Source organism: Capricornis sumatraensis, chromosome 7, assembly GCF_032405125.1.
Source record: "Capricornis sumatraensis isolate serow.1 chromosome 7, serow.2, whole genome shotgun sequence".
NCBI lineage: Eukaryota > Metazoa > Chordata > Mammalia > Artiodactyla > Bovidae > Capricornis > Capricornis sumatraensis.
Genome location: NC_091075.1, coordinates 92,846,477 through 92,862,110, shown reverse-complemented (window position 1 = coordinate 92,862,110; position 15,634 = coordinate 92,846,477). Strand labels below are relative to the sequence as shown.

The following is a 15,634-nucleotide window of genomic DNA, read 5'->3' as shown; positions in this document are numbered from 1 at the left end:
ACATTTTAAAATAGTGACCTGGCACTAGTTTAGGTCTCAAAGTGTTCATCATTCGGTAGTGTCTGACTCTTTGTGACCCTGTGAACTGGAGCCCGCCAGGCTCTTCTGTCCGTGGAATTTCCTGGGCAAGAATACTGGAGTGGGTCGCCATTTCCTTCTCCAGGGGATCTTCCTAACCCAGGGACTGAACCCATCCTGCAATGTGGGTAGATTCTTCATCTCTGAGCCAGCAGGGAAGCCCATATAGTTTAGGCCTATAAAAACATAACTCTCACAAATTACTCCAAAACATAATAACTAGCACAAAATTTTTATGTATCTTTTAAAAAAAAAGCCTTTGGATAATAACTCTAATGCATCAGGCTGCAGAGGACCCAAAGGGCACTCTAAATGATGGAATGATGAACATTATTTAATGATGGTAAATGAGAATTATTTCCTTAACAGCCAATATCAATTTTACCAATTTTAAGTAGAACATGAGATTATTTCATGAAATATAGTTTTGTTCTATGCTCTCCTGACACCAGTCCCAACAGAAAGCTTCCAGTCTTTTTGCTGTTTCTTGACTGATGAGACATTCATCCTTTAATTCCCTGATTGTCTTCCTCAATGATTTTTGGAAACGTTTTTCTCGGTCTAGAACATTCTGCAGACTTTTCTTGGTATCCTCTAGCTCGCTGATCACATGATCTAATTTATGCTTAAGTTTCTTTGGGCTGTCCATCACACTGTAGCTATGTTCCTAAAAACATAAACACCAAGTTATTAAACCAGACAGATAAGCAGTTAGATAAAAAATTGTAAGTAGGCCTCAGTTATTTCTCCAAATACTATGCTTAGAGAACATTTTCAAGTTGGTGATACTAAGAGGTTCAAAGACGACAGGGAGAGGACAGGGATATTTCAGGTGCCTAGAGTCCCCATCTTTGTCTAAGGTCTGGCATACACAAGGAGGGCAGAATCCTGGGGGGAAGGCACTTCTCACCTGGAGGTAGGCATCTGCTTATGAACAAACAGCATGACACTCACAACGACCATAACAGTTTTGGTCCCTAAGTGTGGGCTGCTAAGTTTAAGTTTTACCTATCAAAAAAACTTACGTTTTTAACCTTTTAACGGAATTGCTTTATTTGATGAATATTTCACTTTATAAGGGATGACAGGAAAGCACTGAAGCAGGTCCTCAGGCTGGGTGTGATGGATTTAGAGAGGACTCTGGTCTTGGATTTATAAAGAGATAATTTAAGCACTCAGTACTTATTTTGGTTATGGTATGTTTGTTGGGTATTTTTTCATTCAAAAACACCACTGACATAATTTTGAAAAGCTGTTACTTAAAATTAGTGAAAATGACTTTGCTTTCAGCCAAGATGAAATAAGAGACTGGATTGACATAAGAAACCCAGGACTTCCCTGGTGGTAAAAGGCTATCTGCCTGCTAAGGCAGGAGATTGGGAAGACTTCACATGCTGTGCAGCAACTAAGCCTGTGTGTCACAACCACTAAGCCTGCACTCTAGGGCCTGCAAGCTGCAGCTACTGAAGCCCAAGTGCCTTAGAGCCTGTGTTCTGCAACAAGAGAGAAGCCACCTCAGTGAGGCCAGTGCACTGCAATGAAGAGCAGCCCCTGCTCACTGCAACTAGAGAAGGCCTAGGTATGGCGACGAAGATGCAGTCAGACCTCAACACACAGCCAAAAGGTATTAAAACAATTCTGCACATAAGGACATCAGGCAAGGAAGGCAGAGACTGCAGAGAGATGGGAAACAAAGAGATGAGCCTTATGACTGCCCAACTTACTGCCTTGAGAGAGTTCTAGGTGTCAGTGCAAGGAGAGGAAACCCAGGCAGAGCTGGTTAGTCAGAGTTGAGGAGGTAGTGCAAAGTATTTGGGGAGACCAAGGTGGCTACAGTTTACAGAACAAAGTATCAATAGGAGAGAGGAGAACCTGGAGATCTTCAGAAGCTCCCTGTCAAGTATTGCCCTGAGTAAGATCAGTGTATATGTGTAGGGAACTGCTCAAGGCTGAGGAAAGAGTGGGCAGAAAAGATCAGGAGTACCCTGAGCTCACAGATTTCACTCCCACCAGCCAGACCAGATTCGTGGGGAACTGAGAAGAGTACACAGAAGAGTCTTGCCTCAGTGGTGGGGAACAAATAGCCTGAGAATTTCTGGTCCTGCCTAAAAAAAGAAAAACCTGAAAGGACCAAATTGTTTCCAAATAACTATACCTCATAACAATGCTCAAGCATATAGGACACAAAAATATCCAGCATCCAGTGAAGCAAAATCCACAGTAAGTGGCATACAAAATTTACCAGGCATGCAAAACAGCAGAAAATATGAGCCATAACAGAGAAACCAGTCCATAGAAACCAACCCAGAACTAGCAAATGTTAGACTCAGTAGACAAGGAAATTAATGAAATTATTAAAATTGTATCATATATGTTAGAAAGTTAAGCAGAGACATGAAAGACATAAAAAAGAATCAAACAGGACACCTGGACTTAAAAATTACTATGTGTGAAGTGAAAAATATATTAAAGAGAACTAATGGCAAATTTGGAGAAGGCAATGGCACCCCACTCCAGTACTCTTGCCTGGAAAATCCCATGGACGGAGGAGCCTGGTAGGCTGCAGTCTGTGGGGTCGCTAAGAGTCGGACACGACTGAGCGACTTCACTTTTACTTTTCACTTTCATGCATTGGAGAAGGAAAGGGCAACCCACTCCAGTGTTCTTGCCTGGAGGATCCCAGGGACGGGGGAGCCTGGTGGGCTGCCATCTACGGGGTCACATAGAGTCGGACACGACTGAAGCAACTTAGCAGCAGCAGCAATGGCAGATTAGAAATTTCAGAAGATTGGTGAAGGTGAAGATACAGCAATAGGAACTATCCAGAATGGACTACAGAGAGAAAAGGGAGTATTTAAAACACAAAAAAATGAACAGCATGAGTGAGAGGTGGCACAACTTCTGACAGCCCAATATACGTGTAATTAGACTCCCCAAAGGAAAAGGAAGAAAAGTTGAGGAAGAAAGAAATATCTGAAGAAATCATGACTGAAATTTTTCCTAGTTTGATAAAAGCTATAAACTCACAGATAAAGAAACAATAAATCCCAAGCATAAGAAACATAAACAAAGCTAAACTATGGTATAATCAAATTATTTAAAACCATTAGCAAAGAAAAATTTTTAGCAAAGGAAAAAGATAAGAATGATAGATTTTTGATTAGCAAGCATGCATATGAGAATATAGTGGAGCAACATGTTAAGAAAACTAACAACAACAAACTCACAAACTGTCAACCCAGAATTTGTCAATATCTTTCAAAAATGAAGACTAAATGATTGTTCAGAATTTTCCAGACTAAATAATGACTATTTAGAAGACTAAGTAATGATTTTATAAAAGCTGAAAGAATTTATCACCAGCATAGCTGCACTATAAGGAGTATTAAAGTTAAGTCCCTCAGACAGAATGATACCTGATGGAAATATGGATTTACACAAAGGAATGAAAAGCCCTGCAGTGGCAACTATATGGGTAGCATTTACCTTTTTTTCTTATTATTTAAATCTTTTTAAAAGATAATTTACTGCTTAAACAAAAACAATATCAATGTAGTATGTGGTTCATAGCATATGTATGACAGCTGTAGCAAAAAGGTTGGAGAAGAGAAATAAAAGTATACTATGGTAAGATAAGTATACTATACACTAAGTGGAATAATACCACTTATCATGTAGCCTGTGGTAAGTTAAACATGGATGTTATAGACCCAAAAGCAACTAACAGTTATGGTGAATGAATCAAAAAAAGGCGATAAGATGGAATTATAAAAAAATTTAATTAATTGAAAAGAAGACAAAAAAAGAAAAAAATGAGAACAAAGACTAAATGGAATAGGAAATAAGTATGATGACAGATTTAAACCAAACCATATCCTATTAGATAATTTGATATAAAGTAATATGATAATCATATTATTATAATGATGCTAAAGCTGAAACGCCAGTACTTTGGCCACCTCATGTGAAAAGTTGACTCATTGGAAAAGACTCTGATGCTGGGAGGAATTGGGGGCAGGAGGAGAAGGGGACGACAGAGGATGAGATGGCTGGATGGCATCACGGACTTGATGGACGTGAGTCTGAGTGAACTCTGGGAGTTGGTGAAGGACAGGGAGGCCTGGCATGCTGCGATTCATGGGGTCGCGAAGAGTCAGACATGACTGAACGACTGAACTGAACTGAACTGAACTGAACTGAATTGAGTTTAAATAATCCAAATAAAAGGCAGAAATTATATATAGAAAAGATTAGTGATTATAAATAACCAAGTTATATTAAAAAAAATAAAGAACCAAAAGTACACGCCGCCAAGTAAAAAACACATCTTAAAAACAAAAAGAAACAAATATGTTGAAACTAAAGGTTTCAACTAGGATAACACTAATAACAGATAACTACGGTGGGTATATTACTATCAGACAAAGTAGATTTCAGAGCAAAGAATATTACCAGGGATAAAGAAGGCCATTTCTTAATAATAAAGGGGTCAATTTATTAAGACATAAGAAATTTCTTTTCCAATGGGTTTGAATAATTTGATTATAATGTAGCCTAGTTTAGTTTTCTTCATGTTTCTTGTGCTTGGGATTGCTGAGCTTTTTATCTGTGGGTTTATAGTTTTTATCAAACCTGGAAAAATTTTGGCCATGATTTCTTCAAATATTCCTTTCAACTTTTCTTCCTTTTCCTTTGGAGAGTCTAATTACATGTACCTTGGGCTGTCTGAAGTTGTGCCACTTCTCAATGATGCTCTGTTCATGTTTTTCATTTTTAAAATATTCCCTTTTCTCTCTGTAGTCCATTCTGGATAGTTCCCATTGCTATATCTTCACCTTAACTAATCTTTTCTTCTGAAATATCTAACATGCCATTCAGTTCAGTTCAGTCACTCAGTTGTGTCCGACTCTCTGCGACCCATGGACTGCAGCATGCCAGGCCTCCCTGTCCATCGCCAACTCCCAAAATTTACTCAAATTCATGTCCATTGAGTTGGCGATGCCTTCCAACCATCTCATCCTCTGTTGTCCCCTTTTCTTCCTGCCTACAAACATGCCATTAATTCTCTCCAATATATTTTTCAATTCACACACTGTAAGTTTTTTCTAATTCTTAGTTTTGCTTATATGAGATGATAGATGTTCATCTAAACTTACTTACATCATGAAGTGATGATCACTTCATGATGAATGTAAACTAAATCATTATTGTACACTTTAAACTTATACAGTGATGTATGTCAATTATAGCTCACTAAAACTGAAAGAATAAAACAGAAAGGTACTTCCTCAGTCTGATAAAGTGCAATTATGAAAAATCCACAGTTAACATCATATGAATATCTTCAATGGTGAAAGACTGATGCCTTCCTCCTAAAATCAGGAGCAAAGCATAAAGATCAGTTCTCAGTACTTCTACTCAGCATAACTTTGGAGGTTCAAGGTAGTGCAATAAAGCAAGAAAAAGAAATGAAAGGTATTTACACTGGAAAAGAAGAATTAAAACTGTTTTTAATGATAGACATCATGATTATCTTTGTAGAAAACCTGACAGCCTTTACAAAAAAGCTTTGATAATTAATGTGTGAGTTTAGCAAGTGTGACAGATGCAACATTCATATACAAAGGTCAATTTATGTCCATATACTAACAGTAATTAAAACAATGCCATTTATAATAGCATCCAAACATACAAAGTACTTAGGGATAAACCTGACAAAAGAAATGAAAGACTGTACACTGAAAATGACAAAACCCTGCTAAGAAAATTTAAAAGTTTAAATATATGAAGTGATGGGCTGGAAGACTTAAAATAGTTTTATTAAGATGTCAATTCTTCCCAAATGGATCTGTAGGTTCAACAGAATCCCAGTCAAAACTCCAGCAAGAATTTTGTAGAAATTTATGAAAGTGATTCTAAAATTTATATAAAAAGGCAAAGGACCAAGACTATCCAAAACAACTTTGAAAAAGAACAAAGTTGGAAGATTTAACATTGATAAACACTGCCTGATTTTAAGCATTATTATAAAACTATAGTAATTAAGATAGTAAAACAGATCTGGATTCTAGGCTTGATTCTAACATGAAAAAGCAATCAGATGAATAAATAAATGCAAGCTTCAATACTGTGTGTATGATAGTCCTTCAAGAAAACCTAAAGACATAGATATTTTTAAAATTAGATATTTCCACATAGAACCTACAATACCAATAACTAAAGGGAGGAATTATTGTATTTTATTGGTTGACATTACTTTGCTAACAAAGGTCTGTCTAGTCAAAGCTATGGTTTTTCCAGTAGTCATGTATGGATATGAGTTGAACCATAAAGAAAGCTAAGCACTGAAGAATTGATGCTTTTGAATTATGGTGTTGGAGAAGACTCTTGAGAGTCCCTTGGACTGCAAGGAAATCAAACCAGTCAACCCTAAAGGAAATCAGTCCTGAATATTCACTGGAAGGACTGATGTTGAAGCTGAAGCTCCAATACTTTGGCCACCTGATGTGAAGAACTGACTCACTGGAAAAGACCCTGATGCTGGCAAAGACTGAAGGCAGAAGGAGAAGGGGACGACAGAGGATGAGACAGTTGGATGGCATCACTAACTTGATGGACATGAGTTTGAGCAAGCTCTGGGAGTTGGTGATGGACAGGTGTACTGGTATGGTGCAGTCCATGGGGTCACAAAGAGTCGGACACAACTCAGCAACTGGACTAAACTGAACTGATTGGTTGAAATATTTTTGTGAAAGCATTCTTTGAATTAAATATGTATATATAAATTATAATGGCCCTTGGAAGCAATATTACTTTTGGTTATTATATATTAAAAAAAAAATCTCAAAAACCTGTAAGTCCTAGTTTTTCAGTAAGATTTTAAAAAGCTTAATCTGAAGGGAGAGGGCATGTTCATCTTTAAAATATCAACTTTAGCCCAGTAATTTTACTTACAAAAATGAACTGGGACTGGAATTCTTCAACACACGAGGAAGCATCAACAAGCTTGTGATTGTGGTTTGTAACTGGAAGGGCTTTGAGGGTGAAGTTTTTCCTATAATGAAGCTTTTCTCTTTTCCCCTGTTAAGAATAGTTAACTGTTAATCAATCATTGTAGATATTTCTGTCCTTTTGTAAACTTTTAAATTTCTTTTTTTGTAGTAAAATTATTATATATATTTTTAATGGAAATTGCTTTTAAAAGTCAGTAAAGTTTAAATTCACTGAGATTAGTTTAAAGAAACTTCCCTAAAATAACTTTAAAGTTTACCTGGAAACATGAATTTTCCTTAAAAAAGAATGATAGTGAGGGAAGATACATCCTACAAGGTATTAAAAATATCCTACAAGGTAACAATATTTAAGATAGTGTACTTTTTTGGCTTCCCAGATGGTTCAGTAGTAAAGAATCTGCCTGCCAAGCAGGAGGCACAGGAGATATGGGTTCTAACCTTGGGTCAGAAGACTATTCTCTAAGAAAAATATGAGTAGATCATGTAGATAAGAGCCTTCAGGATAAAAAATGGCATTCTAAATAAGTGGAGAAAGGCTATAAATCATGAAAAATGAACTAATTATGAAAAAGTTATATTCTTTATGTACAGTAAATCACAATGAATTTCTATATAATGAAAATTCATGTAAGAATGAAAACAATGAGGAAGTAGAAAAATACATGGGAAATATTTATAAAATCTTAAATCAGACAGCACAAGAGAAAATATAGGACTACTTAAAAAAATGTATTTCACACAAAACAAACCAACACCATAATTAGAACTAAAGACAAAGAACAAAAAGTAACTGCAACATAGTTAAATGATTCATACCCTCAATATCTATTGTTGTTACAAAACAGCTTAGAAAAAGATAAAACTAGAAGACTTGAATAAGTTATTCACAAAAGAAGAAGTAAAACTGTCTAATGAACACAGGAAATAATGCATAAATGCACTAATATTCAAAGATGAATTAAAACAATAAGATGTCATCTATGCCTATCAATTTCAGCAAAGGTTAAAAACACAACTTACACTGAGGATTAGGATGGACACTTTAATGCATAACTATTAGTATGGCAGGAGACTGATATAAACTTTATGATGGGCTTTTGGGAGGCTTGTATCAAAAGCAAAAGACTTAAAAATGTGTGTAATTTTTGGTCTAGCTATTTTATTTCCAGGAAATTAGTTTGGGGAAATAAGGATATGTACATAGATTCAGCTACAATAATGGTCATTCTAATGCTTTTTAAAACAGTGGAAGATGATAATCTATATACAATGGTAAGGACTGATTACATAAAGTATTTATTGTCCATACATTGGATCAACCACTATATGGTCATTAAAAATGTACTGTAAAGATGACATCACTAAATATGAGAAAGGATATAGAATCATAACTCTTATAAGCTGATGGTGGGGGTATAAGTTGGTAAAACCACTTTCAAAAACTATGGTGATATCTACTCAAGCTGATCCTAGGATTCAGCAATTCCACTTCTAACAGAAATGTACATATACTCTGTAGAAATGTGTATATTTAACTGCATCAAAAGGCATGGACAAAAATGTTTGTAGTTGCACCATTCATAATAGCTCCAAAGTGAAAATCCAAACGTTCATCAACAGTAGAATTGAAATTATAGTTTATTTATACAATGTGCTGAAGAACTGATGTTTTTGAACTACGGTGCTAGAGAAGACTCTTGAGAGTCTCTTGGACTGCAAGGAGATCAAACTAGTCAATCCTAAAGGAAATCAACCCTGAATATTCTTTGGAAGGATTGATGCCGAAGCTGAAATTCCAATACTTTGGCCACCTGATATGAAGAGCTGACTCACTGGAAAAGACCCTGACGCTGGGAAAGATTGAGGGTAGGAGGAGAAGGGAGCAGCAAAAGATGAGATGACTGGATGGCATCACTCACTCTAATGGACCTGAGTTTGAGCAAACTCTGGGAAATGGTGAAGGACAGGGAAGCCTGGTGCACTGAAGTTCATGAGGTCACATAAAGCTGGACATGACTTAGCACTGAACAACAACAAATACAATAGAATATTATAGTGCAAAGAAAATACACGGACTAGTACCACATGCTGCAATGTGGATGAATCACAAGAACAAAATGTTGAGTGAAAGGAGCCACAGAACAGAGTATGTACTATACGACTCCATTTACAATAATTGACAGTGATAAAAGTCAGGACAGTGGTAATTTCGAGGGTGTAGGGACTGGGAAAGAGCATCAGGGAAGTTTCTGGGGCACTGAAAACTTTCTCCATCTTGGCCTGAGAGGAGTTACATGAGTGTATTCACTTTGTGAAAGTCCAGTGGTCTATACACTTATGATGTGTGCAATTTGTTAGATGTAGGTTGACTTCAGTATAAAGTTTAGTTAAAAAAATTGATATTCCATATAGGTTTCTCTTAAAAATGTGATCCATTGAGCTGCAACACAATCATGCAGGGTGCCTATTACAAAATGCAGATCCTAGACTCTGAATCAAATTTTTTGGGAGAGGTGGTTAGAATTCTGCATTTTAAGCCAAGCTCCCTGGATAATATTTAGGTAGACTAAATTTGAAAGCCATTGTTATAGAAAAATATTTAACATCATAGAAAATATTATAATAGTTAAGAGTGAACTTTGGAGCTATAATACCTGGGTTTAAATCTAGCCTCTGCCATTTAACAGCACTGTGACTTGGGGAATGTATTCCAGCTTTCTGGGTCTAAATTTTCTCAAGTAGTCAAATGAGAATAAGATTATTTAACTCTTATGGCAGTTTGGGGGACTAAAAGAGTCAAAATATATGTAAAGTGCTTAGATTAGTGCCTGGCACACAGTAAGCACTGTATGAATGTTAAAAAAAGGGCAAAGCAAATAATAAAAAGGATAAACAATATAATCCTATTTTGTAGGAATATATAAATAGAGATGTATTTATATACAAACATACACATACAAATGACAAAAGATCCACATAGAGTGTTAACAGTGTTACTTCTGGATTCTGTGATTTCCTTGTTATTAGGAAATAACTTTTGGAAGTTAGTAATTTATTGTTATTTGACTTACTATGTCCATATTTTTTAAGGTCCGCTTAACATTACAGATGACACCATGGTATCGGAAACAAACCCTTTAGAGCAAATTGCAGAAGATACTGTACATTTATTAATATGGAAGAAACTGAGTCAGTTTCCACTTTATAACTCAAGTACTGAGATACGAACATCTGCAAATGTGGCCAAGACCCCTATGGGAGTAGACATCTTCTGAACTACTTCCTCTGTTTCCAGCTGTCAGGAAGGAGATACCTTTCAATAGGGGTTCATTCCTATTGGTGTGGGAACCACAGGCTCTCCCTGAATTTTCCACATTGCAATCAATCTCTAGAGTTTCTGAAAGTGAGTACTCATTCAGGTATACAAAGTCAAGAGAGATACTCAGGGTGAAGCAGCTCATCCATGGCACTAAAATCACTGAGAAAAGCCACAGAATACAACTAGAGTGTCCTTAAACAATCCTTTTATTTTCTTTTTTTGACCTCTTCTTTCCTTCTCATCTTTTGGTTTTCTACCTTCCAGTTATACTTAGGTTTTAAGTGTGAATGTATGTGGCTCTCAAAGTATACTTTGTGTCTGTTGCGGCTCTGCTCTTGACTTTTGCTCCAGTGTGAGGTGCACTGCCAGCTTGGAACTTCAGTTCAACTCTAACATTCCTCCAATTTTTAGACCCAAATCTTGAGCTATACTAACTCAAGTTTGCTTCACCAAATCTTAGTAAGGTACAGATATTAACATTTCTGAGGGGCTACTGGTAAAACACTCTTACTACTCATTAGAAAAGCTTACACAGCAGTTTACAAATCTAAAAAAATCTTTAGAGAATGGTTTTCAAATCAATAAGCAAACAATAAAAAATGGTAGCAAGTGTGTGAAGGTTCTTAAATAGTCCATAAACAGTGAGTAATGATGGTAAGCAGCATCTAATAAACAAACCTGTAAGTGAGATACGGAATCAAAAATGGAAGGTACGACTCCAGGTTTCAGTTTAATATTTGGAGCACTTCTGTCAAAATCTGTCTTCTTAAAGTGTCTTGAACATAACACATCTCCTTTTTTAGGCTCCCAAATGCCTGCAGCATTCACATCAAGTCTTTTCATTGCTAATACCCATTTTCTTTTGATGTTTTCATCTGTAGGGAATCTAGAAAAAAATACATATTTATGTTTAATTTAACACATGTACTTGAATTAAAAAGCTGTGCTGAAATTGATTCTTTAACTGGTTTGTTATTACTTTTGAAACTGGAATATTTAGGAAACCACTGCGATTTATGGTTTTATAACTTTCAGTTTTAACACTCAGATTTCTGTACCAAACATGCTGCAGGCAAATAGCCCTCATTTAATTCTTTCTCATATTATAAAGAAGAAAAGCTTACAAAGACATTTAATACCTTAGAGTAAAATTTACACCTGAAGGTTTTTCTTCATCTATAGATGATGAAGAACATCACTTGGGCCTTTTCCTATCTGATGAATTTATCCCAGATGAACAGAGACACTTGTAGTTCCATTCTTCTATCAGCATCAAAAAGTTGTTTAGTACAACATTTAATACAAAACAAGGGTATAAATGCTTGGTGAATGAATGCAGAGAACACCTGCGGAGTTTGCAATTTTGGAGATCAGAAGGATTTTGAGATCTGGAAGTTAGCCATATCTTTTCCAATTTTCCAAGCTGGTTCAAGTCTTTTTTGGAATAAAGTGGGGTACACATGTTCATTTTTGATTTCCTTATACTTAGCAAAGTAGCTGGCAGATCTTTCTCTGGCACATAGTACAGTGCCTGGTACAAAAGCAACAAAATAAAACTTCACAAATGAATAATTATTAAACCTTATTGCTCCTTCTTTCCTATGCTGTCAGAAGAATGACTAAAATACTAAATTAAGACCATTTTGATTTATCTGGGGAGGCCTTCCAAATAGCTGTGAAAAGAAGAGAAGCAAAAAGCAAAGGAGAAAAGGAAAGATATAAGCATCTGAATGCAGAATTCCAAAGAATAGCAAGAAGAGATAAGAAAGCCTTCCTCAGCAATCAATGCAAAGAAATAGAGGAAAAGAACAGAATGGGAAAGACTAGAGATCTCTTCAAGAAAATTAGAGACACCAAGGGAAGATTTCATGCAAAGATGGGCATAATAAAGGACAGAAATGGTATGGACCTAACAGAAGCAGAAGATATTAAGAAGAGGTGGCAAGAATACACAGAACTATACAAAAAAGATCTTCACGACTCAGATAATCACAAAGGTATGTTCACTCATCTAGAGCCAGACACCCTGGAATGTGAAGTCAAGTGGGCCTTAGAAAGCATCACTATGAACAAAGCTAGTGGAGGTGATGGAATTCCAGCTGAGCTATTTCAAATCCTAAAAAATGATCCTAAAAAAGTGCTGCACTCAATATGCCAGCAAATTTGGAAAACTCACCAGTGGCCACTGGAAAAGGTCCGTTTTCATTCCAATCCCAAAGAAAGGCAATGGCAAAGAATGCTCAAACTACCACACAATTGCACCCATCTCTCATGCTAGTAAAGTAATGCTCAAAATTCTCCAAGCCAGGCTTCAGAAATACATGAACCATGAACTTTCAGATGTTCAATCTGGTTTTAGAAAAGGTAGAGGAACCAGAGATCAAATTGCCAACATCTGCTGGATCATCAAAAAAGCAAGAGAGTTCCAGAAAAACATCTATTTCTGCTTTATTGACTATCCCAAACCTTTGACTGTGTGGATCACAATAAACTGTGGAAAATTCTGAAAGAGATGGGAATACCAGACCACCTCACCTGCCTCTTGAGAAATCTGTATGCAGGTCAAGAAGCAACAGTTAGAACTGGACATGGAACAACAGATTGGTTCCAAATCAGGAAAAGGAGTACATCAAGGCTGTATATTGTCTCCCTGCTTATTTAACTTATATGCAGAGTACATCATGAGAAACGCTGGGCTGGAAGAAGCACAAGCTGGAATCAAGATTGCCAGGAGAAATATCAACAATCTCAGATATGCAGATGACACCACCCTGATGGCAGAAAGTGAAGAGGAACTAAAAAGCCTCTTGATGAAAGTAAAAGAGGAGAGTGAAAAAGTTGGCTTAAAGCTCAACATTCAGAAAACTAAGATCATGGCATCTGGTTCCATCACTTCATGGGAAATAGATGGGGAGACAGCGGAAACAGTGTCAGACTTTTTTGGGCTCCAAAATCACTGCAGATGGTGACTGCAGCTATGAAATTAAAAGACGTTTATTCCTTGGAAAGAAAGTTATGACCAACCTAGATAGCATATTCAAAAGCAGAGATGTTACTTTGCCAACAAAGGTCCGTCTAGTCAAGGCTATGGTTTTTCCTGTGGTCATGTATGGAAATGAAAGTTGGACTGTGAAGAAAGCTGAGCACCAAAGAATTGATGCTTTTGAACTGCAGTGTTGGAGAAGACTCTTGAGAGTCCCTTGAACTGCAAGGAGATCCAACCAGTCCATTCTAAAGGAGATCAGTCCTGGGTGTTCTTTGGAGGGACTGATGCTAAAGCTGAAACTCCAATAGTTTGGCCACCTCATCCGAAGAGTTGACTCATTAGAAAAGACTCTGATGCTGGGAGGGATTGGGGGCAGGAGGAGAAGGGGACAACAGAGGATGAGATGGCTGGATGGCATCACCAACTCGATGGACATGAGTTTGAGCAAACTCCGGGAGTTGCTGATAGACAGGGAGGCCTGGCGTGCTGCAGTTCATGGGGTTGCAAAGAGTCGGACACAACTTAGCGACGAAACTGAACTGAACTGATTTATCTGCAGTACAGCTAAATTTGGTCTGAAGTTATAATTTATACCTTTTTCTCTGTAACATAAGCTTGATCTATTTTTAAACATCAATATAAACATAAGCTCTATTATTTCTCTTTAACATAAGCTTGATTTATTTCTAAAGGACAGAATATATTTCAGCAGAGATCCTTGATTTGGATTGTAAACTACAACAACACAATTTCTTTGAAGGTATGTTAAAATGCAAAATAGTAATATTAGCAAAAAGGTGTGATGATATTTTTGTTAACCTGTCTGTGATACCTTTGCAGGTATCTTAAGCTTCTGCACTAATTATAAAAATGTAAAACTGTTATTGTCACTTCAAATTTAACTAAAAAGGTTATTAAAAAAGAAGTTGAGAACTAAAGTTCAAAATCAAAGTTCTAGGCGGCATAGCTCAGGGGTAGAGCAACTGGCTGCAAAATTGAAGATTTAAGTAGACCTGTCTTTAGCTTCTTTTAACAGTCAAAAGTACTTGGCTTAACTACAGCAGACTCTTACACATGAAATGTCAGTCCTTTTAACTTGGAATTTGGTAAACAGCGAGAGGCACATCCAACGGCCGAGCAACATTTCACCATGGTCTCAGCAACTCATAGGAGAACTGAAAGAAAATTAAGGGGGCAAGCGTCAGCAACTTCAAAGCTAAGGGGTACATATTTACCTTTCCCAGTACATTCCACATAACATTACATGAGGTTAGAAAGCCAAGGGAAAATATTTTCTTCTAAAACCCGCAGCTCTCCTCATAAAATTTTCTAGAGGTTTGGCTCTTTAACAAGGCAGGTCATATTCAGCTAGGCCGTATGTCAGTTTCAGGGGCGGGTACATTTCCCTCCCACCACTTCTTAGAGGCACGTGTTGCCTCGTCACCAGATCCTGGCACACTGATGCCTCCTAGAAAGCTGATTCTGAGCTCTCAGCTCAAGCGTTGGTTCCTCAGGGAAACCTTCCTTGACACCGGATTAAGTCAGATTCCCTCTGGTACTAGCTCTCTTGGAACACACACTTCCCCTTCCTAGCACTTCTCCAAGCTGTAAACCTACATTTATTTCAGGGTGTCTGTGGACTCTCTTTTTCCTTCACCAGACTGAGTTCCCAGAACCGTTTTTGGTCACTTTCGTTTCCATGGCGTAGCTGGTGACTGGCACATAGTAAATGTTAATATACTACTGAAAGAATGAAGAGGAAGTAATGAACAAGGGGACAAAAAGGCATTTGGGTCGCTGACCAGCGCTTGGCTGCTCGGCCGTGGCCGCGAGCGCGCCAGGATTCGCTGCCAGCCGGCAGGCCAGGCAAGAGCTCCGCCCATTTCTCGAGGCTACGGCCGCTGCCGGGAGAGGGAGGGGCCTCCGTGTCACAGGTGTCGCTGAGGCCGGAGAGCGGCCCTTCCCCAGGGGCCACCGGACGTTTCCGCGCTGCTGCGGTTCTCCTCGCCCCGAACCGCGCCCAGGGTGTGGGCGGGTAGCGATGGAGGGAAAAGGGGAGGCAACCTAAGAATTATTACCGTTAGCGGTGAAGGCAGCGACTAACGACGACAACGGAGACTGTGCCTCCTTTCGCTTCCGCCCCGTGGTTCCGGGCGCCGGAAATCCGGCTGCCCCGGGTCACGTGCCCTGCCGCCATCTTGGCTCCGGAGGCCGCTGCAGCCGGGACGGGGTGGGCTA

General features: G+C 38.0%; 1 protein-coding gene across 1 annotated transcript; it reads right to left on the bottom strand.

Moving 5' to 3' along the window:
* Positions 1–488: 488 nt before the first annotated feature.
* On the bottom strand, positions 489–15,522 carry THAP6 (THAP domain containing 6). The gene is made up of 5 exons (XM_068975668.1): positions 15,475–15,522; positions 14,469–14,571; positions 11,089–11,296; positions 7,033–7,158; positions 489–745 (listed from the first exon to the last, which is right to left on the bottom strand). The coding sequence occupies exons 2-5, from the start codon at positions 14,546–14,548 to the stop codon at positions 491–493; spliced, it is 669 nt and encodes a 222-aa protein (XP_068831769.1). The 5' UTR covers positions 14,549–14,571; positions 15,475–15,522; the 3' UTR covers positions 489–490.
* Positions 15,523–15,634: the final 112 nt, after the last annotated feature.

Excerpts from the sequence above, each read along its gene's own strand:
- THAP6 (XM_068975668.1), bottom strand. The coding sequence starts at position 14,548 with ATGGTGAAATGTTGCTCGGCCGTTGGATGTGCCTCTCGCTGTTTACCA. Across the intron at positions 11,297-14,468 it reads AAAGGACTGACATTTCATGT|ATTCCCTACAGATGAAAACA; the intron begins GTAAGAGTCTGC and ends ATTTTTTTCTAG. Across the intron at positions 746-7,032 it reads TCCAGTCCCAGTTCATTTTT|GAACATAGCTACAGTGTGAT; the intron begins GTAAGTAAAATT and ends TTATGTTTTTAG.